At 48.6% G+C, this 26588-nt stretch overlaps 13 protein-coding genes across 13 annotated transcripts; 9 read left to right on the top strand and 4 right to left on the bottom strand.

The window, feature by feature from the left end:
- Positions 1 to 37: 37 nt before the first annotated feature.
- N7508_003880 (uncharacterized protein) lies at positions 38 to 955 on the top strand (the record flags this gene model as incomplete). Its single annotated transcript, XM_058461946.1, has 1 exon — positions 38 to 955. One exon carries the CDS (start codon positions 38 to 40, stop codon positions 953 to 955), a length of 918 nt encoding a protein of 305 aa, XP_058322523.1.
- Positions 956 to 1251: 296 nt separating this feature from the next.
- On the top strand, positions 1252 to 1455 carry N7508_003879 (uncharacterized protein; the record flags this gene model as incomplete). The annotated part of the gene is made up of 1 exon (XM_058461945.1): positions 1252 to 1455. One exon carries the CDS (start codon positions 1252 to 1254, stop codon positions 1453 to 1455), a length of 204 nt encoding a protein of 67 aa, XP_058322522.1.
- Positions 1456 to 3276: 1821 nt separating this feature from the next.
- N7508_003878 (uncharacterized protein) lies at positions 3277 to 3889 on the top strand (the record flags this gene model as incomplete). Its single annotated transcript, XM_058461944.1, is given in 3 exon segments — positions 3277 to 3375; positions 3394 to 3765; positions 3788 to 3889. The coding sequence occupies 3 exon segments, from the start codon at positions 3277 to 3279 to the stop codon at positions 3887 to 3889; spliced, it is 573 nt and encodes a 190-aa protein (XP_058322521.1).
- Positions 3890 to 4843: 954 nt separating this feature from the next.
- On the top strand, positions 4844 to 6042 carry N7508_003877 (syntaxin; the record flags this gene model as incomplete). The annotated part of the gene is made up of 4 exons (XM_058461943.1): positions 4844 to 4849; positions 4910 to 5590; positions 5640 to 5919; positions 5978 to 6042. 4 exons carry the CDS (start codon positions 4844 to 4846, stop codon positions 6040 to 6042), a joined length of 1032 nt encoding a protein of 343 aa, XP_058322520.1.
- Positions 6043 to 6425: 383 nt separating this feature from the next.
- N7508_003876 (BolA family protein) lies at positions 6426 to 6943 on the bottom strand (the record flags this gene model as incomplete). The annotated part of the gene is made up of 3 exons (XM_058461942.1): positions 6426 to 6597; positions 6657 to 6763; positions 6809 to 6943. The coding sequence occupies 3 exons, from the start codon at positions 6941 to 6943 to the stop codon at positions 6426 to 6428; spliced, it is 414 nt and encodes a 137-aa protein (XP_058322519.1).
- Positions 6944 to 7096: 153 nt separating this feature from the next.
- On the top strand, positions 7097 to 9108 carry N7508_003875 (acyl-CoA synthetase; the record flags this gene model as incomplete). The annotated part of the gene is made up of 5 exons (XM_058461941.1): positions 7097 to 7400; positions 7451 to 7746; positions 7793 to 8709; positions 8776 to 9002; positions 9068 to 9108. 5 exons carry the CDS (start codon positions 7097 to 7099, stop codon positions 9106 to 9108), a joined length of 1785 nt encoding a protein of 594 aa, XP_058322518.1.
- A 302-nt stretch (positions 9109 to 9410) lies between these two features.
- Positions 9411 to 10974, bottom strand: N7508_003874 (uncharacterized protein; the record flags this gene model as incomplete). The annotated part of the gene is made up of 2 exons (XM_058461940.1): positions 9411 to 10771; positions 10836 to 10974. 2 exons carry the CDS (start codon positions 10972 to 10974, stop codon positions 9411 to 9413), a joined length of 1500 nt encoding a protein of 499 aa, XP_058322517.1.
- Positions 10975 to 12755: 1781 nt separating this feature from the next.
- Positions 12756 to 12935, bottom strand: N7508_003873 (uncharacterized protein; the record flags this gene model as incomplete). Its single annotated transcript, XM_058461939.1, has 1 exon — positions 12756 to 12935. The coding sequence occupies one exon, from the start codon at positions 12933 to 12935 to the stop codon at positions 12756 to 12758; it is 180 nt and encodes a 59-aa protein (XP_058322516.1).
- Positions 12936 to 13459: 524 nt separating this feature from the next.
- On the top strand, positions 13460 to 15627 carry N7508_003872 (putative C6 transcription factor; the record flags this gene model as incomplete). Its single annotated transcript, XM_058461938.1, has 5 exons — positions 13460 to 13816; positions 13864 to 14232; positions 14283 to 14620; positions 14667 to 15014; positions 15063 to 15627. 5 exons carry the CDS (start codon positions 13460 to 13462, stop codon positions 15625 to 15627), a joined length of 1977 nt encoding a protein of 658 aa, XP_058322515.1.
- Positions 15628 to 15950: 323 nt separating this feature from the next.
- N7508_003871 (Frag1/DRAM/Sfk1 family protein) lies at positions 15951 to 16925 on the top strand (the record flags this gene model as incomplete). The annotated part of the gene is made up of 5 exons (XM_058461937.1): positions 15951 to 16005; positions 16056 to 16137; positions 16193 to 16462; positions 16515 to 16723; positions 16780 to 16925. The coding sequence occupies 5 exons, from the start codon at positions 15951 to 15953 to the stop codon at positions 16923 to 16925; spliced, it is 762 nt and encodes a 253-aa protein (XP_058322514.1).
- An 895-nt stretch (positions 16926 to 17820) lies between these two features.
- On the top strand, positions 17821 to 18495 carry N7508_003870 (MARVEL domain-containing protein; the record flags this gene model as incomplete). The annotated part of the gene is made up of 4 exons (XM_058461936.1): positions 17821 to 17967; positions 18020 to 18132; positions 18183 to 18308; positions 18360 to 18495. 4 exons carry the CDS (start codon positions 17821 to 17823, stop codon positions 18493 to 18495), a joined length of 522 nt encoding a protein of 173 aa, XP_058322513.1.
- Positions 18496 to 18635: 140 nt separating this feature from the next.
- N7508_003869 (exoribonuclease II) lies at positions 18636 to 21949 on the bottom strand (the record flags this gene model as incomplete). Its single annotated transcript, XM_058461935.1, has 2 exons — positions 18636 to 21710; positions 21764 to 21949. 2 exons carry the CDS (start codon positions 21947 to 21949, stop codon positions 18636 to 18638), a joined length of 3261 nt encoding a protein of 1086 aa, XP_058322512.1.
- Positions 21950 to 24055: 2106 nt separating this feature from the next.
- On the top strand, positions 24056 to 25700 carry N7508_003868 (FAD-binding oxidoreductase; the record flags this gene model as incomplete). Its single annotated transcript, XM_058461934.1, has 4 exons — positions 24056 to 24548; positions 24598 to 25078; positions 25128 to 25323; positions 25374 to 25700. 4 exons carry the CDS (start codon positions 24056 to 24058, stop codon positions 25698 to 25700), a joined length of 1497 nt encoding a protein of 498 aa, XP_058322511.1.
- Positions 25701 to 26588: the final 888 nt, after the last annotated feature.

Genomic DNA, 26588 nt, shown 5'->3' with positions numbered 1-26588 from the left:
TTCAGTGCTCCGAGTTTCTGCCGACCCACTCGCCACCATGTCACTGTCAGTGGACTTTGGCCTAGCTACCCCACCGAGACCACAAACCCGCCAAAACCGAACCCCTACAGAACAGGAAATGTTCGATCTTGAACTCCAAAGGATCGATCATGACCGTTTCAATCTTCCATATGCTACCCATCTCATTGGCTCCTCGGTCGCTGGAATTCGAAAAGTCATTACGCAGAAGTATGAAGATACTAAGCACGGCACCCAGTATTTGAAGTTCAGTAATGTTCCGCCAAGTATTGCTTCAAATTACATATCCAAAGGCTGCCGCCAGTCGTACGACGCCTCGTCGCGAATTTTAATCATTACGATCCCCGGGCGAATTCATGATTCGGCAGCTCCACACTTTGCCTTTGCGCTCCAAACGGCCATAGTTGAGGCAAATTTGGAGGATGAGACCCAAGCAACAGGCTCGGGTCGCGTGAAAGGGAATATGTGCTATAAAGAACCAGATGGCTCATGGATCCCGTCAACTCCTCCTCCAACCGACGATACATGGCCTTCTGTTGTAGCGGAAGTTGCATACTCTGAATCATCGCGAAGACTCCATCTTGACGCTAGCTGGTGGCTTGCCAACTCCCAGGGGGAGGTGAAAGTCGTGATTCTGATTTTTGTTGACCAAGAACGAGCGAATATCACTTTCGAGAGCATCATCAATTCGCAACCGATCATAACTCTGCGCAATGGCCGGCCTCGATTTCAGCCAGTTACACGCCAAAAAATTGAGGTTTCACGTCCTCCCGGCGGCTCAACAATGCCAGTCAGTTGTGTGCCGGCCGAACCTCTGCATGTATCTTGCGAAGAACTACTCCGCCGTGCGCCCGTTCCGCCAGAAACTGACGCCGATATCCCGGTACAATCACTGATCAAAGTCGCAACAAAGATATGGAACATCCAGCATGTGTAGCTTATTTTCTCAAATACCTATGTATCCTTATCTTATATTCTTTATCTGAATGATGTTGTTTTTCTTTTCCTTCCGCGATACCACTTTTCTTGTTCGCTTGCTTTCCTCTGCTCTAGCCTGTTTTTCTATTTCATAACTAGTCACGCTCCCACTTATCTACCCTCTCCCTACCTCTAATCCTGGTCTTGATTCTGATTCCGGTAACGATCTGCGTGCCTTGGTCTATATCCAGTTTTGGTCCTCTCAACTCCAATTCTCCTTATCTTACTCATCTTCTATAACTCACTCCCATCACCATGGCTGGTATCTTCCACAGTATCATTAACTGCGAGCTTTATCTATCCCATGTAGGACCCAAGACTTCCTTGCACATGAATATTTACTTGGCTATGACTAGTACTTTTGAAATCCTAATCTATGCTCCAAATATCGCTGAGGGTAATGCAACCGATCACTACTACGGACTGACGACCTGTCCTGGCACCAAAAGTAATACATAGGCGGAATTTGCCGGTATCTGGGCTCTGGCATACATAGGTGCCATGATGCTTCTTGACACTATTCACAGGCCTGTCATATGTAATGTTGATAGCAGAGCCTTTGATCGTGGCTGGGACCAGGGGGTTATTTACTCTATCGTGAGCCACAACAATCGATCATCAGAAGCAGTTTCGTTGACTATGGAGGGAAATATCTAAAGGAGGCTGCCGACATTGAAAATGAAAGGATTGCACATAGATCTGAGTGTCCGTATCCAATCTCCGATTTAAGACAGAGCAATCATTTCAAATACATTCACCACGAACTTAGGATAAGAAGGCCCAGATGTCGTGATAGTAGTGGTGAAGATCGAATGACTATTCGTCCTTAATTAGCACAAAGATGTTGCTTTTGAGTATTGATTCCCGTCATGTTCTGATCTGGCCGACTGCCACATTGAAAGTCCTTCGTCTGAAAGATACTGTTGTAAACACTAGAATTCCTTGCTGCGGTATCAGGAACACAGTTGGAAGACCACGTAGCAACTACGTTATCCTAAGTTGCCTTGGCATTCTAGACAATCTCTGTGGCCATCACAAAAAGGTCAACTCTTGGCTCCAGATTAGGGTTCTCGAGGAATAGCCTGGGTTACTTTGTTCGTCTGGTCTTTATTTAGTTGAAATAAGTTGCTAAGCACCACGACGAAGCCTTTTCCCTCTGGTAAAGTCGAGCCTGTATGACCAAGAGGGCGAGATAACTTATGAGTGCCTGATCTTGTGCCTGAGACTCCACAGCTCAGCATAAATTAGATCTGGTGCTTACTTCCTGGTAGAGCATCGAATAACTAACTTAATCAGATCATGGCTCAGATCAGTTTGATTATATAATGATCACTGATCAGCTCAGGCCGGTCAGGGGCGTGCTCAATTCTACTCAGGGAGTAAAAGCGGCGAGGGGGTGAGCACTAGAACGGAAAGGGAAAGCCAAGAATTGCCAGACATTATCCGGTATATATGTACACGTAGAGCTCGTTCCAGATGGAGTAAGACATGCGATACGATGTGTTCCCCACAAATTAGGATACAGACATGAAATACCCTGATGAATGGACTCCGGTAGCAGCCATCTTGGTAAACCATGTCAGCAACGTCATTGGAATGATGCTATTATGAAATAATGAGAGTTTTTCTATGGTTGCACGTAAGCATGATGGTTCCTACAGTCCCTTGCTTGGCGACATTTATCATATTCTGTTCGAAGTCGGTGTCATGATATCGGCCTTTCCATTTGTGACCAACACGGGTGTGTCGGCCTGCTTTGGCCTTATAAAAAGCCTAGTCTCAGCGTCAAACGATCCAATCGCCGCCTGTTGCACTGCGACACTGCGTGTCCAAGCAATCCGCGCCACTCTTTGCCCTCGACCTGCCATTCCTAAATATTGGGTGACCTAAAGTGGAGGAGTGGAGACTCCTGGACATTCAGCAATACAGCTTTCTATTAAGATGGGGCATGTATCTGAATCAAAGTGCCGAAATGTTGAATAATCCTAGTTAGACTTAGGGTTCAAACGGGTCGCCCCTGATATCCTTGCACCAATCCACACTCGGCCTTGTTGGAAAGCATACAGACAGAGTAAAATAATTACAAGATATTGGCACTGGGTCAGTGTATTCATCATTAACGGTGTTTCACGGAGGTAAGCTCGACGGAGGATATGATGCTCTTCTCACACTTATATACTGTTGTTCTCTTGGTCAGGCTGGTATTAGGAGTTTTCTTACCTCCAGTCGCTCCAACACCATTAACGGTCCATTTTATTGCTCTCTTCACCCGCAACCATTATGCCGGCAGGACTCGTCTTCGTTACCGGAGTCTCCAGGTTCGTCGGTTACGCTACAGCTCTTGAGAGGCTACAGCCCGGGAATCGCCTTCGTCTGAGCGTATGAAATGAAGCGCAGATCCCGTGGATAAAAGCAGCCTCATCATCTTACTCGGCTAGCCTGGAGTCTGTCATTATCCCGGACATTACCAAACGAGACGCCTTTTCCGGACATCTGGTCGGAGTCGACTATGTTCTGCATGTTGCTTCGCCTCTTCGTAAGGGAACATCAAAGGCCGACTACTTCCCAGGTGCTATCAACCTGACCACAGCCATTCCTTCCAAGGTAGCCAAGGTTGCGAGCATCCAGAGGATCTGTCACCTCTTCCGTTGCGTCTTTGATATGCACCCCTTCCCCCCTGCGGCAATGCTTCTCTACCAGGTCAGCAAGATGTTGGCACTGCAGGCCACCAAAGCCATCGTCTCTGCACATAAACCAGGGTTTGACATGGTCACAATTCGTCCCTCTCTAGTGTGCGGAGCACGGGCTTAGTTTCAAGCCACGCGCATTGGATGACATTGTCGGACAGATTGTGGATTATCAACTGCGGCTGTTTAAGAACCCCACGATCTAAGCACTGGGGAGGCCGTCAGGGCGGAGGAAGTAGGCGAGAGACGACGGGGAAGTGAGAATGAACAGCTATGATGCCTGCTAGGCATATATTTTAACTGCCAGACCAACCGTTGACTTTGCCTATATTTAGATAGGCCACTTTATTTCTTTGGCGTGATATGTGGGGGGGAGAGTCCGTCTGCCCTCCAAAGGGTGGGCGCCTAGACGAGTACGGAGTCCAGCGGCTACATAGTCCGCCACTTCCAGGCGGCAATCACATTGTATGGGTATGTAGTGGTATCTTGAATAATCTGGAGGATTCACTGAAGCCTATCGTATCTGATGTCTGTCTTGAATCAGGTCATTCGCTATATTTCCCTAGTGCGGACGTTGAGAACAAGCTGAGATCTAACGAGGCTTAGCTTTGGCAGCTTCAGCTGATTGGCCTCGTCCATTTTCGGGGTCTTCTTCCATTTCTGCCTGCGCGTGCTATTACCGGTGCAGATTTCTGTACAAGATATCGAGTATATTGTAGAATGACATTGGAATAACATTGGAATGGCATGAAATATGTATGTAGCTCTCGATAGATCATAATCATGACGTGCAGACCGGACCCTGACGTGGGTATTGGGTACCTGTCTCAGAGTGGACCACACCAGCATGAGCCAAGTACCCAGTACAACGGCCGATCCGTCAGAAATAGAACAGCCAAATCTCTGCTGGGTCCACGTAAGGAGGCTGTACGAGTACGGCAAATTTCATAAAATAGGGGATCCCAATTGATACCTTGACACCCTTTCATTACCCTGGCTTTACTTCTTTAATCTCTTTAATATCTTAATTCTCTCCTTAACCTCGTTATTGGCTACCGCCGGCGCTTCTGCCACTCTCCACATCTCCCGTCTCACCCTTCCCTCCTTCATCTCACACCCGCCCCCCTTTTGCACATTTACTACCAACCCTTTTCGCAGTCATGAGTGTGAGTGAACCCGATTGACCATGAATGGCGGATGTATGGGACTGATTCGAATTTCCCCAGTACCAGAGCTTGGGGGATAACAACCAAGGGGGCTACGGCCAGTACAACCCGTACGGTAGTCAGCAGCAGAATCCCTACGGCAGCCAGGAGCAGAGCTATGGATACGGTGGTGGCTACGGCCAGGCCGGTGCCATGGAGTCTGGAAACGGTGGCTACGGTATGTGTCAATTCGACCGCGTCGTGGTGACCCGCGCTGACGATAATATAGAAATGTCCAACATGAACCAGCCCTCCGGCGGCGGACCGACCGCGATCCTGAACAAGTGCAAGGAGCTCAACGAGGGAATCGCCGAATTGACCACAAAGCGCGAGACTCAGCTCGCCCACGCCCAAAAGGCCCTGCTCGACTCGAGCACCGGAAAGGAGGACCAGGCTTCACGTCAGACACTCGACTACATTGAGGATGAGATCAACACTGCGCTGCGCTACCTGCGCGATCAGTTCAAGCGCATCAAGGAGACCCCCGGATCAGGCGACAGCCGTGTCTCCGGCCAGGTCGAGAACGTCAGCCGCAACCTCCGCCGTGAGATCGAGCAATACCAGCGCACACAGAGCGATTTTCAGAAGCGTCTGGAGGAGCAAGTGCGCCGCCGATACGAGATCGCCAACCCCGAGGCTACCCCCGAGGAGTTGGAGCAAGGTGTGCAGAACGTTCTTATGGGTCAAGAGCAGAGCTTCATGGTATGTACATATCAGGCAGAGTGCATGATCACTTCTAATTGCCGAACAGGTTCCCGGTACCCGTACTCGCCAGGCCAACGATGCCCGCCAGGCAACTCTTCAGCGTTCCGCCGCCATCCGCAAGATCGAACAAGACCTGATCGCGCTCAGCGAGCTGTACAACGAAATCGCCGAGCTGGTGCACCAGCAGGAGCCAGCTGTTGAACAAATCAACCAGGGCGCCCAGGAGACACACCGCAACGTCGAGCAAGCCAACACCAAGTTGGACAGCGCAATTAAGAGCGCAAAGAACGCCCGTCGTTGGAAGTGGTATGCCTTGATCATCGTTAGTAAGTGATCCTCTACTCCGTTTCCCGTTTTTGATAGTCGCTGATTTAAAATCCACAGTCATCATCATTGCCATTGTTGTCGGTGTCGCCGTCGGTGTCGTCGAGTCCAACAAGAAGAACTGATCTTATAATCCTCCCTGTACGACCGGCCATTCCCTTTGTTTTCCCCTCGTTGTTATACCACCACCCTTGCATTTCATTTTCTTCTCTTGTGTAAAAGCAATGCCTTCCATCGTGCTTTCCTTATGTCTTGCTGAGCTGTTCTGTTGTACAGCTGCCCGCGCTCACGTTCTGGTCGCGGCGCATGGATGTATATACTAGATTGTTTTTCTGTTGGCCTGTTTGGCGCTAGAATCTATGTAATACCGTCTAATAATTGATTTCTTGTGTCCCCAAGTCCAAGAGTAAAACGCACTGTAGGTCCATGTATGTGGTGAATGAAAGCAATGCAATGCATTCGAGGGGTATCTGACTATACTCGAACACCAATATCTGATCTGATCTGTTTAGGCCTTCTCCTTCTCCTTCTCGCGCTGTTCCTCGGCCGGCGTCTTCGTCTTCAGCTGGAGCGCATGAAGTCCGCCCTCACGAGCCATCTCCTCCTTGAACAAAGCATAGACCATCCGATGCCTAGCAGGCTGCATTTTCTTCTCGAAGGAATCCGAAACAATCGTCACACTATAGGAACAGCTGTCAGTCCGACTTCGACACAGGTATGCAGGGACCGGCGAACGAACTGGAAATGCGTCTCCTTGGACGTCGACCCCTCCATAGCAGCATGGTGCGCATGCTTATGAGAATCGTTGCGAATAATCAGCGTAGAGGGTGTAAAGGCATGAGCGATCTAGAGAAGAGAAGAGCAGCGTTAGGATTGCATTGCCCATTGCACCACCACCACCACCACCACCACCGAGAAACTCGCCTTATCGCGCATGGCATCCTCTAACGGAGTCATGGAAGCCATCCTGCTCGAAACAGAGAACAGTCGACGGGGAAAAAGACCCGGTAGGCAGCGAGGAAGCATCGGGAGTGAAGAGGTGAAGAAGGCAAATGAGGCCGGCCCATCGGACGTTTTTTAATTTCGGACCTTTGCTCATGACATCAACTTGACCACTCCCTCCTCCCTTGAGAAGAAGAAAGATACAGATGCAATTGCAATGCAATTGATATCCCGAACATGTCAATGATCTCGCTACTCACCCGACGCGCGCGCATCAATTGCAGTCGCATTCGCATCCCCGCCAGACAGCTATCGACACTCCCGAACACGACCATCTTCCGCGCACTGCAAGACCACGACCCGGACAGTCTAGCTGTCATTCACAGTTCGTCCGCGCGCTCATTTACATACGGGAGTCTGATAGCCGATGTTGTCGCGGCCAAGGATGATCTCGAGCGCAAAGCTGCCAACGCCAACGCGTCGGGTCAATTGGCCGGTGAGCGAGTTGCGTTTCTGGCCGAGAATAGCTATGACTACGTAGGTAGGTATTCTTCTTTCCCTTCACTTTGATGATGTATTGACTGGTACTAGTCACGCTGTTGGCGATCTTTGCTAGTGATGCTATTGCGTTGCCGTTGTCGCCTTCTTTTCCGTCTGGGGAGTTGAAGTATATTCTCGATAATTCCCAGGCGAAGGTTTTGCTTGCCACTGAGAAATATGCGGATAAAGCTATGGAGGTCCTCCATCAGGGATTGGATCGTGAGCCTTTATTCAATGTTCGCAAGAAGCTATTGGAGGGTGGTGCCCGGCAGAGCGTCACTTTGGAGGCATTGAAGAAGCCTTCTGGTGGAATGATGCTATATACATCTGGCACGACCAATAGACCGGTGAGTCCACCTCCACAAGCAAGGACCGGATTCTAACAATCCATAGAAAGGCGTACTCATCCCACAGTCGGCACTGGCAGCTCAAGCCTCATCCCTGTTACAAGCATGGAACTACTCCCCTGATGACCGCCTCCTACACCTGCTACCACTCCACCACATCCACGGTGTAGTAAACGCCATCGTGGCACCAATAGTAGCAGGCTCATCCATCGAATTCATGTACCCCTTCAACACAGACCAAGTCTGGAAACGCCTCGCAGCACCATTCCAATCCACCACCACCACCAAACCATCAAAAATAACCTTCCTAACAGCCGTCCCAACAATCTACAACAGACTTCTAAACACATTCCCAACCCTCCAAGCAGAAACCCAAAAAGCCGCCAAAGAAGGAATCTCCCCATCAAACCTCCGACTAAATATCTCAGGCTCCGCCGCGCTCCCAACACCGACTAAAACCTCCTGGTCAAATCTAAGCAACGGCAACGTCCTCCTCGAGCGCTTCGGCATGACAGAAGTCGGCATGGCAATAAGCTGCGGACTAGACAATGCGGACCGAGTCGACGGAAGCGTCGGCTGGCCCTTACCAGGCGTTGAAGCCCGTCTAGTCGATACAGACAACGGCCAGGTCATCCCAGTCGGCGATGAAATCGACCCCAAAGGCCGTGAACTCGAAGGCGAGATCCAGTTACGCGGAGATACTATCTTCAGTGAGTATTGGGGTAATGAGAAAGCCACCCGTGAAGGATTCGTCGATGATGGAAGTGGAGATGGAAAAGGCAAATGGTTCTGTACGGGCGATGTAGCGACGAGGAGGGTCGTTAATGGTGCCGGGTCTGGCAGCAGTGGTGAATGGGCGAAAGGACCCATGTATTTCATTCAGGGGAGGAAGAGCGTTGATATTATCAAAAGTGGTGCTGAGAAGATTAGCGCGTTGGAGGTTGAGAGGGAGTTGCTTTCGCTGTATATTTCCCCTTCCCCCTTTCCTTCCATCTCGTCTCTCTTGTCAATATTTACTAATATGTATAGTCCCCAAATAACCGAAGCAGCAGTCGTCGGCCTCCCCTCCGAAAAATGGGGCCAAAAGGTCGCTGCTGTCGTCGTTCTTCATCCTGATGCTGCTTCTTCGGGTCGAAGTGGGAAGTCTTGGGGTCCGATGGATATGAGACGGGCTTTGAAGGAACATTTGGCTCCTTATAAGATTCCTTCTGAGATGAAAGTCTTGGATGCTATTCCGAGGAATGCGATGGGAAAGGGTGAGTCTTCGTTCTTGGTTCCGGGGTGGGAAGTGTTGCTTGTATGTGATGCTGACTTGTTGCAGTTAATAAGAAGGCTCTTATTAAAGAGGTGTTTGATGTTTGATTTGGTTGGATTGTAGAAACGACTCTGAGTGTACTGTACTATATTCGATATTGGTGCTATTGGCGGGTTAGAGGTTGGTGATTCTCTACTCCTGTATAATATCTACTTCAGGCAATCATATTGAAAAGAAGAGAATTGATTTGTGTGTATCCTATCTTAAAACGAGTTTGCTTGCTGAAAGATCAAAGTCGTAACATCGTATCAAAGATCCAGATGCCAGTGTCTGAAGCAAACTGAATCGGGGTGGTAAAAGAGACCATAAGAAGAAAATTAATCCACCCTAGAAACAAGTGGTGCTGCACCTAGAGCTGGCGCTGGAGTCCAGCAGACTCAACACGGCTGGCATCAGAGTCAACACGGGGATCAAGCTTGTTGGCGATCTTGGAGTCGTGAGGTCCAGTAGTAGCGCCGGTAGTAGCAGTGGTACCAGTGGAACCAAGATGACCAGTATTACCAGAGGTGTAAGAGCTACCGGCAGGGGCACCCACAGTACGAGGAGTATCAAGACCGGTGCCAGTCATGCCAGTGCCGGTAGTAGCAGCGGTGCCAGTGGAACCAAGATGGCCAGTATTACCAGAGGTGTAAGAGCTACCGGCAGGGGCACCCGAAGTCCGAGTATCAAGACCGGAGCCCGTCATGCCAGTGCCAGTGGTAGTTCCAGCAGTGCGGGTAGCAGCACCATGCATCTCAGGTTCGAAACCAGCAGAGCCAGCGCCGTGAGTGTGGCCGTGGTGCAAGGCACGGTTGTCGAGGTCAGAGTCGATGCGGGGATCGGCCTTGTTGGCGACGTTGGAGTCGTGGGGACCGACATTGGTGCTGCCGTGGGTAGCATGGGTACCGAGAGTACCGTGAGTACCAGTACCGGTCAGGCCAGTAGTGCCGTGGGAGCCAGTCAGGCCAGAGGTACCGGTAGCACCAGTGGTGCCAGTGGTGCCGAAAGTATCATGCTTGGCGCGGTTGTCACGGTCAGAGTCAACACGGGGGTCGAGCTTGTTGGTGATCTTGGAATCGTGAGGGCCGACATTGGTGCTGCCGGTGTGGGAAGTGCCAGTGGCAGCGTGGGTGCCAGCCACGCCAGCGGTACCAGTAGTTCCAGTGGTGCCGTGGGTACCGTGGGTACCAGTTAAGCCAGAGGTACCGTGAGTAGCACCAGTACCATGAGTACCGGTCAAGCCAGAGGTACCATGAGTAGCACCAGTACCGTGAGAACCAGTCCGGCCAGAAGTACCGTGAGTGGCACCAGTAGTGCCAAAGGTATCATGCTTAGCACGGTTGTCGCGGTCAGAGTCGACGCGGGGGTCAACCTTGTTGGCGACGTTAGAGTCATGAGGGCCAGCGTTGGTGCTGCCGTAGGCGTGGGTGCCGTGAGTACCAGTACCGGTCAGACCAGTAGTACCGGCAGTGTTGTGGGTACCGTGGGTAGTACCCGCACCGTGAGTGCCAGTGGTGCCAGTGGAAGTAACATTGGCACGGTTGGCGGCATCAGCGTCAACGCGGGGGTCGAGCTTGTTGGCAATGCTGGACTTGTGGACAGTGCCAGTGTTTCCTGTGGTAGTATCAGTGGTAGCACCAGTGGTAGCACCGGTAGTGCCCGTGGTTCCAGTAGTTCCAGTAGTTCCAGTAGCACCAGTGTGGTGGACACCAGTGTGGTCAGCGCGGTTGTCTACAGCAGAGTATCAGTCAGTATCAATGTTGTTGACAGGAGGGTAAGGGTGGGCAAGGCATACCGCGGTCACTGTCAACACGGGGGTCAAGCTTGTTGGCCAGGTTGGACGAGTGAGGGCCATGGTTGGAGGACTGAGTCGACTCCTTGGACTCCTTGTTCTTGCCAGTCAAGGCCTCTTCGGCCTTACGAACGAAATCCATGATGAAGGTAGGTAATATCAAAGTTGTGGAAGATGATTGAAGTGGGTGATTATGGAGGAGAGAAAAGACTGGGGAGAGAAGTGAGTATTTATGTGATACCAAAACAAAATATGACGCGTTTGTTGCCTACAGTCCACCAAGCAACGTCAATGAGAACAAACGCCTTCGGCTCTATTATTGGCATAGGTTCATGTATAATTTCAGCCACTTGCGCAGGGTTCTGTCACAGGTACTGAGAAGAGAAATGATGAACAAACAGGACGACATTCATTTCCAGGTTGATATCCTGGTTCAGGCCAGTTTCAGGTTCAGGGCCAAGTTTAGTTGCACTACAGAGATGGCGTCATGTTTCAAGGCAGGCGGATTTGCCAAGTCCCTGGGGAATCTTGCAACTTATTCCTCTCTCATCCTGGTCATTTTGGACCAACCGTAGTGCAATATCAGACATGAGATCATTGCTCATGTAGATCTCTGATGTCTGGACTTCAACTTGCGTGGCTGTTCGTAATGATCGACATATAAGGCTGGATTTCCATTGTGGCTGATTCTCCCTTGGAGTCTGACACAAGAACTTATATTGACGTATCTGAACAAGATACAAACCATGCAGCCCACGCAATGCAGTGAGGTATGAGGCGAACTGAAGTCCACAGGTGTTGGGTTACGTCATGACGATCTATACCACGTGATGCAATTTGGACTTCACTTCACTCCCTGCTTTGACATCTCTGAATAATCACTTGTCCATAATGTCCTAATTCGTGGACGAATAGATCTACACTTTATCTCATGCTGGTGAGTGTGCTGTTCTATCCTAAGCGATTCCAGTTTTATATCTTCAAGTGCTTCAATATCTAGTTATCACGTTCGCCGAATTGTATAAGTGAAAAATAGCTATTATGATGATTGTCAGACACTTTTCGATACTGCTATTTGTGGTGGGGTATCTACTTAATTCCAGACCACCGGTGCCCCCCAGAAGAGCGAAATAGGTTGGCATTCTTAGTTTCCGATAATATGGCCATGTAACCAATGAAAACGCTGTCTAAATATAGAAGTAGATGGTTGGAATTGACCGAAACTACCCCCTGGTGTGATCTATCTTGCTAAAAAACTAAATGGAGACGGGGAATTGGCGAGACTAGAAAAGGCTTTCATGTACTTTCAAAGCTTCAGGGCTTGCTTTCGTACTTTGGTACACACGTGACACGTGACATGACCCTGGCTAAAAACACCTTCCACCTTGTTCTCTTTCTTGCTACTGTTTCCTATGCCTCTGGAACTGATTGACGCATATTATTATCCATCTCGGAAGGAAATGCTCCGACTAACCAATACTAGCCGAAGTCATGTTTCCCGTAGCTCGAAATCTTTCCGAAATCTTTCTAGAACCCAAAAAAATCACAAACCCGGTCCAAATCCCGGAACACTCCACTCTACAGAGTGTGATTTCTCTTAATGGAAAAACAAACCGCCCCTACTTAATCACTGTCAACTTTTTGCACAAAGCTATCAAAACTTAACGTTTTATCGGATTATTCAAAAATGCTCACCCAAAAAGCTTTGGCACTGGCCAGAATGTCTCGGGAATCGACTAAAACCCTATCGAAACGCACACTTGACAGGCCTTTTATATTTAATGATGCTGTTCGTATCGAGAAAGCCCTGAATGAGGCTGGTTTCCGATATTGGGGGTTTCCCATTTATCGATGCACATATCGGAGTGATTCTTGCGTCGCTACCGGTGGTATGCCACTGAATGTCTGAAGGAACACAACGGTCTATACCTCCTTGATACGTTTGAGATCACTGTCTTTGAAAATACCCTCGAAGACTTTTTGATTCTTAAAGACAGTGATCTCAAAGGTGCGAGCACAGCCACGATCCGGGAACATTTCCAGCAATAGGCAACGACTGCCATTCAGGAGGAGCAAGTCGGTTCTCCCGATATGCTCCGGCATTCCAACTTCGCAACCGCAGGCTATCGATTTTGGCTTTTCGTTGATGAAGAGTCGTTGCAAAGCGTTCTTGAGGCTCCTTTCGACTACTATAGTGACAAGGGTGCAATTGCGAATATGCTGATCCAAGCAAGTGTATCGAACATTTTGAAACTTCGAAAGCTTGAAATAAGGATTGAATCCAACCAATTCGAATTGTAGACGACATCTCGATTGGATCGATGGGCATTAATAGTGCCATGAACTTATGCCCGATTCCGTGGACATACATTGCTTTGACAGGCGATATATATCACTTTGGCCCTCACTGGAAGCTACTTATAATTTCCGTCACACTTGTTTTATTCCTACTGGCATAATAGATGTGATCTATACAACCACTGACACGTGACCGTCCACCGGCTTGGCATTCCGCCATACAAAAGACAAGATCCAAATTTCGAGAATTTTTACGCCTCAATTTGTGCGACCACCTGGAGGACCGCAGTGCGCTTGTGGGCTGCTATCGCAGAAACATACCTGATCCAATGAGTGGTTCTTCCTCTGAAAGCCAGAAATCGACTCCCACACCCCCAAATGGTGTCGAGGGCAAGATTGCTATCCCCCGCCTGCCAAATGAGCTACCTGAAATAAATCCATTTCGGACAATTTCCGCGTGCTCATCTTGCCGCGAGAAGAAGGCTAAATGTGACGGTGGACGCCCTAGATGTCAGAACTGTACCCGACTAGATAGGGCCTGCACTTACACCGGATCAAAGCGGGACAATCAGAAGCTTCAGCTTGTCTCTCTGCAACGCAAAGTCGAGGTTTATGAAGAATTGCTGGGCGAGATTATTTCTCAGGCCAAGATCAATCAAAACGTCTCTGTCAAGAATATCATCAAAGTTTGTGAACAGCTCTTTCTATATGTGAACTGTGACTGAGCCAATAGAAACACTGTACGGCATCTCCGGAGCTATTCTCCGATATACTACTTTCGGAGTCATTGACCAGGCACCATGTTCAAGTGCCAAATTCGAGAGTCTCGCTGGGCCAGATGTACATCGAGTCGATGTCCGACGATGCAAAGTTAAAACGGCCAATCACCAAAGATCCTCCAGTCCAAGTGAAATCAATCCAACATTGGACTTCGATTGTGGAGAATGACACCGCCAGCCACCTCTTGTCGTTCTATTTTACCTGGGAGAATCCAACCTGGAATCTGATCGATCTAGAAACATTTGTCCAAGATTTGGAGACCCATCATCCGGGGAGATATTGTTCTCGCTTACTAGTCCATGTGCTGCTATTCTTCGGCTGTGTATGCCTCCTTATACTTGATTATTGGTGGTCTCTTCTGACAAATCGTAGAGTTTTTCATACAGATTGAACCGGATTACTGACCGCCGAGAGGAGAAAGGCATAGGCCAGAAACTCTACGACCAGATACAACTTCTCTGGGAAAGTGACAAGGGGACTCCGGACCTTCCTACAATTCAATCCGGAATTCTACTCGGATTGCTTTCCTGTACATTCGGAATTGATCGGCTGGGCACGCAGTTTATCATGAATGGAGCGAAGTTATATCTCCAATCAAGTTTTGATACGGTTGAACGCTGTAGTAGTGAGCATAGCGAGAAGAAAAGTGAACTCTCCTCAGCTGAACTGTCCCAAGAAATGGTCTCGTGGGCCATATTTGATGTTCAAGCGTGGGAAATCCCTTCATGTTTTATGGAAATCACTAACTTGGAAAAGACTCGCTTCGCAGGTTTATAGAAAAGTGTCCCACTGGTCGGTGCCTCCTCCCCAACGATGCTCTGCAGAACAAGCAGCAAAGCTGGATGAGAATATGGAATGGAAGCCCTATCCTTTCGACTATCCAGTCACTCGTCCGAACTACTATACCACTTTACGGTATAGAAGTGCACTGGCAGCCCTTGTGAATGAGATTGCGACATTCTCACTCCGACTCACCGGAAATATGACCAAGGATGACCAGAAATATTGCTACAAGTTATATGAAAGGATTGTCACCTGGAGAGCAAGTCTGCCGCCGACTATCTTGCCTGAAAATAATACCACTCCGCATATTCTCTGCTTACAGTGAGTATTTTCCTCCTATTTCGGATGGATACTAACTTCATCCACTAGCTTTTATCACCAAGCAACTCTGATATCACTGAGTACCCTGTTCACTACAAAAGCAAACCCAACCACAGACCCCAACAACCATCAAATCGACTTTGACCACGTCAAATCCGAAGCGATGGAAACAATCGGCTCTCTCATTCTAGTGTTCAAACACCGCCACGGCTGGAAATCCATCCCAATCGTAATGCTACACTACTTCTGCTTAGGCGGCGTGCACGCGACCACCCAATTAGACGCGCACAACCCCAAATGGGCCCTCGTCCTTGAAAGCTGCGTCGTCGGCCTCTGGCACATGAGTCTTGGCTGGGGTCGATTATGCAAAGCCTTTCTTCGGACCATTGAATTGGTCCTGAAATCCAGTGACCCAGATCCATCCCTTGTTCCTATCAAGGTGACTGCTATTTTCGAATATTTGAATAGCGAGATGTGGTCCGCGACCGATTTGGCTTCTCTTTCGGCAGATTATGTTGTTCAACGCGTTCCTAGCAAGGCCAATGCTCAGACTGCTGGGACGGTTAGCCATCAGACTTTGGAGGATTTGATACGGGCTATGGAGAATCTATAATGAGGCTATTTACACGTTCGACGTCACTGATTGCAATCAATTGATCTAAAGCATGACATCTGAACAATCAATCTGTAACTGCACGCCCCGAACAAGAGAAAGCCCCGATGAGTGGGGGCCTAACGGCGATCCGCCAAGAAGTCGTGTGTCGCGATACATTTTTCCCCTTGCATACCTCCTGCAGGAACAGAGGGAGTCGACACACTCGTTTACTATAGATCCCTTGCATCCAATCATTTCACTCCTGTCACTCCTTTGTTCATCGAGGAACAAACAAACCCGCGGCGTCCCGTCTCGGAGAGTAAAATCTCTTTCACCACACGATGTGGATTCTTTCATTTTGGCTGTTCCCCGTGGTGTCCGGATGCATGTGGCTATGTGAGACTTGTCTCCGAAATGTCTTATTAGTATGGATACTGACCATTTAGCTATGCTGGTTGCTATGCTGTCCTGCTGGGCGGCGGACGGCAAGCCGCATTATAGCACCATGAGCGATCAGTTGTCGATTCCGTGAGTTCAAGTTTAAGGGCATGCTGTCTGCGATGATCAGAACTGATTTGGTCAGGTACATCTCCCATATCGGCGCGGAAAGACTCAAGCCGTTGTTCATTGCCGGTTGCGTGGTCACCGGCGTGTTCATGACCCTGTCGCTACTGTCGGAGCGATGGCTTCGACACGCCGGCCAACTGGCACGGAATAGGGATCTTTTCGACAAGTCGTGTGCCATAGGGTCTATTTTCTTTGCGCTCACCGGCGCATTGGGTGTCATTCTTTTATCCATCTTCGACACGAAGCACCACCAACACCTTCATTATGGATTTCTGGGCATGTTCATGTACGAACACTTCTCCTATCTGCGGATGATTCAAATACTCACCCATTCACAGTGCAAGCTACGTAGTCTGCGCCATCCTAGTTTGTCTCGAATACATCCACATGGGCCGATGGTATCACCCCCAAGCTCGCATCCTGCTCGTCAGCTTCTATCTCAAGGCTGTCTTTATCATCTGCGAGCTTGGTGTTGCCATCGGATTCGGGGTGTGTTCGAGATCCAGCTCGAAAGAGAGCAAGAATGCAGGCGCGGTCCTGGAATGGGGTATGTTATTGTTAAGTTCACATCTTGAGACAAGATCAAAAGCTAATATTGACCAGTTGCTGCGCTGATCTTCGCATTTTTTGTGTTCTCTATAATTCCTGACTTGTTGCCATCTGTTCGGACGAAGAAACGCGTTCCTCAGGGGGAGAAGTATATCATGCCGGAACCTCGCAGCAGATCAAGGGGCCTTGTTGATTTCTGAGCTTTGATTGCTCTCCATTGGTTACTTTCTTTGTTATTTTATAGACTTTGATATTGAGATCATTTATAGAATTAATCTAACTTTAGAGATTCCACCGACGTCGTATTCAACGCCTCATTTCTTGGCGTCAGACCCCAATTTGGCGCGAGACACGTGTAAATCACGATGTATCAGGTTACGCGCGTCGGGAAGTATAAGACCTTTTTCTTTATTTGAAGTAGATTAGCCCTCTAAGATCTAATATCTACGCGTCGAAGCTGATTCGAACTACCCGTGCTAAACCCTCGAGGCACAAAGTCCTCGCAACGGGCATTCGCAAGTATGGCTTAATGACGAATCAAGGTTCTCTTGCTCCGTTTCATTCTACATTTCTAGAAATTGAATCCTATTCCTTTTGGATAACATATTTTCAGTGTCCAGCAAAATGACAAAGTTCGTACTCCCAACTGGCTGTACCTCTGGCAGCATCAGCTACTTCCACAAGACTTCGTATCCAATAGGGCTTATGATGTGGGGTTTGCGAGATTGTTTAAATTTAAGGAGTGTGCATATATTGCTTAACAGGACTAATCATATGATGGTATTGTGTTCTTGAAAACTACTTATCATTGGTTGGTGGGTAACTGTATACATAACAGACTATGGTAGCTATTTGTCTTAGAACAAGGTAGCCATTAACAATCCGAGTATGAGTCAAGGGGGGAAATAAAACAAAAGACGAGCAAATCATACTTGGTCCCAGTTTAGAGGATACCATGTTGTGAAGCTCGTCCTTTGGTTCCCAGATGTGGTGATATCATACATTTCGGACGCTGAAATAAAAGCCCAAACCACCCCCCGAAACACAACGCAGTGAATAATTATTGATTATCTTCATTCCAGACCCGATTTTAAGATGATGAGCTTTTATGAACATCCCTGTGGCACGATCTCAACCATCGCCCACATAATCCAATGTGTTAGTTCGATTATCGTCCTCGGAATCACAGCCTGGGCAGTCACCAACACGAATACGTTGACGGTGATTTTCACATTGGTCATTGTAAGTTTCACACAGACTGATATTTATTGAATAACCTACTTACTCTACACAGTCTGTCATAACCCCCGTCGTTTACGCCATAGCCCTCAGCACGAGCTGCATCGCCAATCGTCGTAGATGGCATGTTCTCCCACTACTCTTTTCTGATGCAATAATTTCTTACCTGTGTGTAATCAGAGCCAAGAATTCATGTTCTAGTGCTAATAGATACCTAGCTGGCTCACGTCTTTCATCTTCCTGGCCTTGGACTTCAACCATGTCAGTTGCAGCGTGCATCGCTGGAACGGGGAGGTTGTCTGCAGTCGGAAGTATGCTGCCGAGGCATTCAGTTTCATTGCATTGTGGGTAATCCCAGTCCCAAGAACACCGTTTACAGCGCTAACTGAAAACAGCTTCATGACCATGGGAGCTGGCTTATTTGAGATCTTGTATATCTACTTCCCTAAGGAAGACTCGCAGCCTATGGAGCAAAGAGTCCCAGAGGAAAGACTTCAGGAGAACCTGCAAACTGCCGGTGTGCTTCATTGAGCTATGAACTGGTCAAAGCAGATACGGCGAGCTGTCAGTATGATATGTAGTGGAATCTCATCTCAATTATACAGAGTCTATGATTGGCGAGGCCTTGATATGATACAATATAGTACAAACATTCAACCCGATCAATTAGATCAGGCCCACTCACCCGTCCTCTGAAACGGCTTGACGAATTTCACCGCTTCCAACGTTACCCTCAGAGTAGCCATATCGACCGAAATAATCTTGGCCTCGACCAGCGAAAAGAACTCAAGTTTATCACTATCCGGGAATGACGGGGGAATAGTAACTGTACACTCTAGACCGAGGTTAGTGATTGAAGCAGCATATCCCGGGTCTTCATGTCGAGGTCTGTTGCGCGGCATACGGATCAGACAGGGGAATGTTTCTGGTAGGTCGCATTCGGCAAAGTAGAATGCGCGGAAGAGGAACATGCAGATCCAGTGCTCGGTTGAGAAGTCTTGCACTTGGTGGAGACGGGCTTGGATTGGAGCTTGGTGTGCGAGTTGGGCATCCACGTCGGATTTGGAGAAGGGGAGAATGGAGGTGGAGGTGGAGGTGGAGAAAGGAGGGGTGTTTTCGTTGGATTCTATTTCGATATTGGCAGATTTTGCTTCGATTCCTGAAGTAACAGGCTCGAGTTCCTCGATATTTGCAGATTCTGTTTTGAGTTCTGGAATGGCAGGCTCCACTGCTTCGGGACTGTCAACGAGGGCATCGAACGGACGGCCATGTTCGTGCTCGAAGCGTAGGGCAGCCTCAATTTGGTAGTGTGCGATGATGTCGCCGAAACGACGCAGCGGACTGGTGCTCTTGACATACGCGTCCAGACCCATCGTATGGTGAGGGATAGGGCTTGAATTCGTGTGGCTCAATGGCGGACTGAGAGCGTAATAGTTCTTGCCGCAGAATTCGGAAACGTTCTCTTTCGTGACGCGCTGGTACTCTGGATCATACCATGTTCCATCGAAGACAGCAGGGATGTTGCGGGCGGCGAGGAATTGGCCAGTGACACTTCCAGCCATGTTCATTATCAGGGAGATCAAGTTATCTTTGGAGCCGTCACGGACCTCGTATGGATCGATGTTGTGTACACCGAGACTGATGATTGGGTCTCCGAGATAGTACCGTCCCTCGCTGGTTTGCATCTCGTATGGCTTTATTGGTCCTCCCATTCGGACTGCTACAGAGGTTGAAGCATGCAATGGTGTCAGGTCAATAGCACCTTTTTTGACTCGTTGCTGGCGGAGTGCGAGCATGATTTGACGCAATGTATTGAATTGTTCTTCGTCTTCGGGAAGCAAAGTCTCGTGGACATTCTTGGTTTTGGATATTTGTGGTTCGGTAATCTCGCCGCCTACCGTCCAAGTGACTTTAGATTCCTGAGAGCCCTTGTTGAAGTGTTTGCGGAGGGTGTCGTGCGTGATCGTAATGACATTGTGGATTCTCCCGTTTTTGATCTCAGTGTCTAAAATCTCTCCTTGTAGATTCATCTTAGCACTGAATGTGAGAACAGGCCGACCAGGCGCTAAACTAAAGTGTTCTTGAGTAAGAGACTTTGGAAGCATGGGATAAGACCGCTCCGGGATATAGGTAGTGGTAGTTCGTGAGGCTGCATTTCGCATGATAGGATCATCGTGGTTCAAAAAAGCAGTTGGGTTGGCAACATGAATGCGCACCCAGAATGTATCGTCGGATCCTGGGATCTTTTCCAAGGACACACCGTCGTCAATCTCTTCTGCTGTTGCGTCATCGACGCAGTAGACTGGGAGATCGCCCCAATCCTTTCTTAGATCTTGCATTGAATCTTGAAGCAGATCAGCTGTCATGTTTGCGCAAGTCTCTTCTATCTCCTCATGTTCCAACTCCTTCATAATAGAACCACCATGTCCAGGAAGCATCAAATGTTGGTCTAGGGGGTAGAGATTCTCCCACGGAGCAATGACACCGATTTCCTGCAGGAAAAGCCGGGTTGAAGCCTCACTCAAACCAAGAGCATTGTACATTCCTGTTGCTCGCATAATGTGCGTTGCTGTTGATCTCAATGTGCCAGACGGCATAACAGTGGAAGGGACCGCGTAGAGCTGTAAAAACTCAAGAATCTTCTGATCATTTGCATTGAAAGTCTCCGTAGTGAAGTCTCGGTAAACCAGAGGGTTTCCATCCTGACCAGGCTGGAACTTCTGGGCAGATGGTCCCACGCTGGACATTATTGTCGGAGAACGGACCTTTCTGCTGAGGCGGATCAACCGCTGTGCTTTGGAAAGAAACTGCTGCATCGGCTTGTCCCTAGCCCCCGGTACGTCTTTACCCATCACAGACCGAACCAAATAATCCTGGTGTTCATGGGTCCATTCAACGACCTGATTGATCGTTTTTGCAACTGATTTTGGTTGCACCAAATAGTTTTGGCTGAAGACTGAGACGTTGTCTCTTTCAATGAGGAATGGATGACGCCGGACAGCTTGGTGAACAGCAAATGTATTGACGCTGTTCAGTTCCGACTCCTCAATACCAAGAGCAGTCATTGTCAACTGATCAAGGGTTAAGCAGGTAACTTCGGAATCATCTGCCACCAACTCATGCAGACTGTCCAGGGCTTGAGAGTGTTGCCGGTAGAATTCCACAATATGTGTTTTGAAGTTGCTCATCATTGTCAAAAGAGGAGCACCAACTGGCCTGGGGAGACCTCCTTCAGGGGCCACCTGGATATCTGCTTGTGGAATGGCTTCGGCATCTGGGAACCATTCCTTCAAAGGCTCAAGGAGCTCAGGTGGGGCAAACCCTTTGATAACATAGTCGAGCTCGATAGTCGAGCTAATGCGCCAATTGCCGTTGGTGATATAGAACTGCTTTTGTTTGTGGATAGATCGCACGTAAATGCCGTAGCTAAACGCTCCATATGAATCCAAACGGGCAATCAGATCACCTGGTTCCAGATGGTCACTGCCAAACATCTCATTCTCCGTGTTCTCATTCCTTCTCTCTCGAACACCCCAAACATCCAGCGCCTCGCGGTTGTTAGGCATCGATCCGACGGTTGGAGTTGGCTCCCTGTGGTGAGTGGAGTTGGATTGTCGCACCGGATCCATGTCCAGGGGATTGAGGACCTGCCATTTGGCCAAGTATTCACGAATATCCCCATGTTCTTCGAATACGAGCTGGGGGGGAGTGAAGGCCGTTTGCCGCTCTTCCGTCTCTGCCGATGGCTACAGGGAGAAGGTTAGTTTGAGATCACACATCACAGACTGATAAAACTCACCTTGTTCTCTATTTCAACAGCTTCGGTCAGTTTCAACGAGTTCGAGGTGGACAAAAACCGCGCCGTGAGCGGAAGACGTGCAGGCGCAGTGTGTGGACAAATTGCGCGTTGGCTCCATGTAGGCCGCAAGCCAACTCTCCGGGCAGCTGCTAGTTTCTGCAAAGCCCCTATCTTCATAAGTGCCATGGCCAGATCTAACGCATTGTATTGATGAAGGTTCCTGTCGCTGGAAAACTGGTTATTCTGCCCGCAATTCTACTACCGCCCTAGGCGGTACATCAAAAGGTCCAACCAATCACATTGTAGTGAAGTATGAGCTGAGGAAGATCGATTGTTGTCAAAGAGCTCTGCGTTGGTATAAAACTAACTTGGTTTATATAATAGTAGCAGTAGCTCACTTATATGCCTTCAACCCGAAGCATGATCTACATATTAACTGATCACAGAGGTTAGCAAAACCTCCCAGTCGATCAACCAAGCATCCGCCCTGGAGTTGACTGTTTAGTAAAGAGAGAAATACTTTCGCTAACAATGAGAGGCCAGGTTTTGAAAATACTGAGCTCAAGAGAGAAAATGGAAACCAGATTTGTGAGAAAATAAAGTAATAGCGAGATGATACACCAAAAAACTGTAAGTTCTCCTATACTTAAAATTCTAGTTTCTTGAACGATTGAACGAGTAAATAGGTAAGGGGTTACCAAGGCCTGTTTCATCACTTGCGCTGTTCGCTGCTTCCAACTCATTATCATAGCGAATCCTTCAAGTTTCTATTCTTAGGATATGATCGACACTCAAAAACGGGCTCGCATCCACTGTGCCAAAGGAGCTCCACACAAATGACACTGTACATCAAATCTTTCCCCAGACAACTCACTGGCCTCGCCAAGAGACAATAGTCCCCGAGCCATAGTCGCCATGACCCGAGCGAACTCCTTGGATCGGCAGTCTACAGACAGGGGGTAGACAGGGGGGTCGTGTGCGACTCGTGCGCTGTCGCTGTCATTTTTGGCCTATCGGACAGAGCCCATTCTTTGCGCAAAATGGCCGAGTACATCCCTGTTATACTTTGTGCTACTGTGTCGTTATTTCAATGTTGGATTGATAGTTGACAAACCGCGCAACTACTGTACAGTATATCCAACCCCTCATTTTTGGAAACGGCTTCTACATGCACATCAACTCTAACCGAAGGGACAGTTGACGATCGCTGTGAAGAAGCAGCGAGAAATATGGCGTCTCCGCTATCATCGTATAGTCCGGCTCGGAGAGAAGCGCAACTTCATGCGAGAACCAAACCAGTAAGAAACCACGCTAAGTCGATCTACAAAAGCTCAAACTTGACAGGTTACGAATATCATTTCCTCGCCGGTCTAAGCGAGCTGGGTCTCCCGAGCGTGGCGTCTCAAAACCCATTTAGGGGAAATCCCCCGCAAGTTCCTGGATTTGCGCTGCGCCTGTCGATCAGTGTCTCACTTTCACTCCACTTGTAAATAGGAGTTCGAGAAAATTCAGTTCGCCAATACCAAAGCAATGTGCGGTTTGCGATGCGGGAAACCATTGACCTTAGCAGGCCAATTTAATCCCTGGTCAAAGGCAGCGGAATGCATATAGTGTCGATCATGGGCCCGAGATTATGGCTTGACGACCATGACATCGATATACACGGAAATTGCCCGATCGGTTTTTCACGAATGCATGCGATATCATGCCCAACCCCTGTTTTGCCGTTGTAGTTCCCTGGCTATACCTATCTGGCCCTCGATCGGCGCAGAAAGTCATCTCGGTTATGCAAATGCTTGATCCGAACGCAAACTGACTCGTTCATACTCCGTACTGCTCTTGGGTTCACCCGAGGTTTCTACATTTGCTTCCATGTGCTCGTTCTGCATCTATGCCGAACCCTACTTTGTCAAAGTCGGTCATGAACTCGTCACAAATGATAGCCACGGTTGGAGTGCGGAATCTACAGCCGGGCCCCTTGCCCAACCGGTGTAGTGGGCCCTCGGTTGGATTCGATGTGGTCTCTAGACTTTTCTCAAGGTGGAATTGTTTGCTTTCGGTGGATCAGATCCATTCTCACCGGCTCCACGGAGTGGCTTGAGAAATATTCTCCGATTTAGTTGGAGGCTATTCGGGGTGATTATTTATACTGATTCCTGGTCCTGCAATTCGATCTTGACTTTATCTGTACCCGCAGGGCCTCCCAGACGCTACAGTTCTCTCTTTTACTATCTGCCGTTCTATCACATAGGTTCAATACTTGTCTAGTATACCACCCACACTCTTTGAAACATGCTTGGAAGCAACAGATGGCGCGCCGCGGCGCTATCCATTGCAGCCTTTGCTCCCCATGCAATGGCTGATATTTGTTCGACACTCAAAGACGGAGGCATTGACATCGAGTATCCGCTCTCAATCAACTACAACAGTGACCTGACCAAGTACTGGTCCGCAGCATGCGGCGATCTCAAGCCTACATGTATCGCCGCTCCATCTAGTGCAGCGGAGATGTCTCAGATCATTAAGAACCTGCATGACGTGGATACTCTATTTGCTGTCAAGTCTGGTGGTCATATGCCGAATAATGGATTTGCTAGTATTCAGGATGGATTGCTGGTTTCGACTAAGAACTTGGATCAAGTCGACTATAACCCTCAAGATAACACTGCTATTATTGGACCTGGTCTTTCTTGGGAGGAGGCCCAGAAGGGCCTTGATGGAACCGGACGGTGTGTCGTTGGAGGTCGCCTGGGAGGTGTAGGAATTGGCGGATATATGCTTGGAGGTATGTGAGATGTTCTCAGCATTAAGGATTGACATTCTAACAGCTTCAGGTGGAATGAGTTTCCTGAGCACCCAATATGGCTGGGCTGCCAACAACGTGAAGGACTATGAAGTCGTCCTGGCCAATGGCACTATTGTTCATGCGAATGAGAAGGAGAACACAGATCTTTTTGCTTCTTTGAAGGGAGGTGGTAACAACTTCGGCGTGGTGACTGCATACACCATGCAGACGCATCCTCAAGATCACAAGGTCTGGGGTGGAAACTTCATTTTCACATCGGACAAGACTCCTCAGCTTCTGAAGGCTCTGCGCAACTTTGTTGACGAGTATCCCGATGACAAGGCGGCTATCATTTTGACCTCCGAGCATGGCCTTGTCATTGACTTCTGGATTATGTTCGTCTTCTACGACGGCCCTGAGCCCCCTGCCGGTGTCTTCGACGAGTTCACCGACATTGAGCACACCTCTACTGCCAAGGCCTGGGACAGCTATTATGATCTGCTGAAAAACAACGACATTTTCATTCTCCAGTGAGTCGCCATATTATAGATATATAGAATACATACTGACTAGTAACAGCGGACAACGCTACACCATCGCTACCGAGACCACTCCTCTCCCCAACAAGACGGTTGGCGCGGATGTTCTCCAGGAGTACTACGACCACTGGTTCAACGTGACCGAGTCAGTCCTGGAAGTAACTGGAGTTCTGGGCTCGATTGCCTTCCAGCCCGTGCCCAGAACCTTCTCTCAGAAGGCCAAGGACCGCGGCGGAGTAAGAATCATCCAACACCAGTCAAAAAGATAATTACTAACGAATCCCAGGATCTCCTCGACGTCCCTACTGACACCCCATACATCTTCATCGAGCTCGACTTCTCCTACGCCCTATCGTTAGATGACTCCAAGATCGACGCAGCCAACATCGACCTCTACCAAGGCATGGACAACCTAGTCCAGAAGAACATCAAAGAAGGTCTCCTCCCCGACGTGTATCGTCCACTATTCATGAACGACGCATACTACCGCCAAGATTACTGGGGACGTATTAGCCCCGCATCCAAGGCGCAGGCCCTGCAGACGAGACAGCGTTATGACCCTGACGGGTTCTTCCAGAAGCGGACCAGCGGTGGCTGGAGATTGAACGAGTAAACGTCTTGAAATATATTTTCTCGTCTATAATTTTATTTAGGACACATTAATCAATTAACAATGGATTTCAAGACTGAGGCGCAGTGAAAGAAATAGATAGGTCGCAGGCGATCCGCCGTGATATATTTACCAACTGGTGAAATTAACCTCATCCCTGGACGCACGCGGATCGGAAAATAACATCAGAATGCAGACCAAACAAACTAAACAACGACAAGGATGAAACAAGATCTACAATACATGAGTTACCAAGTATCAAATAAGCGCCTGCTTCAGATGAGTAAACGCCCAGCGAACGAGTGGCTGAGAAACATCGGGAACCAGTTAGGGTTTCCCGCAAGCGCCGGGGTGGACCCAACAGTAACCAAATCTATTTCTGCAAAAGACCAATTGTTCAGAGTTCAGAGCTTGAGCTTCTCAAGCTGTGATCCATGCCGATCGCCAGATCTAGCATAGAGCTCTCGCAGGCGACCAGTCGGGTTGGACATTCTCAGCCGGGGCGCTTGATCCCCAGACAACCTGTAACGCACAATGAGAAGACGGCAGAGCTGGGTCAATAGATGGTCTAGAATTGAATGCTGCTAAATTAATCCGGTCTAGAATCTGGATGGTAAAATGTTGAAGTCATTGTTCGATGCCTTTGTTGCTATGCTATATAAGACAGGACTGGACCCAGCCGAGACTTCAATTCATCAGCTCACCTTCTTTCAGACACACTCCCTTTGTTTCTGTTCTTCTTTCTCCGGTCTTCAGTCTTCAAGCCTTCTTTTCGATTAGAACTATCTGCATTCTCGACCGTTTCTTTTGTTCGGACCAAGACCTAAAATCTATCCAACCATCAGCAACAACTCCACCTCCAAACCAACCTCGAGTCCCTCATTCATAAAA

The sequence above is a fragment of the Penicillium antarcticum genome (assembly GCF_028974205.1).
Source record: "Penicillium antarcticum strain IBT 31339 chromosome Unknown utg000003l_segment0_segment0, whole genome shotgun sequence".
NCBI lineage: Eukaryota > Fungi > Ascomycota > Eurotiomycetes > Eurotiales > Aspergillaceae > Penicillium > Penicillium antarcticum.
Note: the sequence above shows the minus strand (reverse complement) of the source record. Positions and strands in the feature narration are given on the sequence as shown.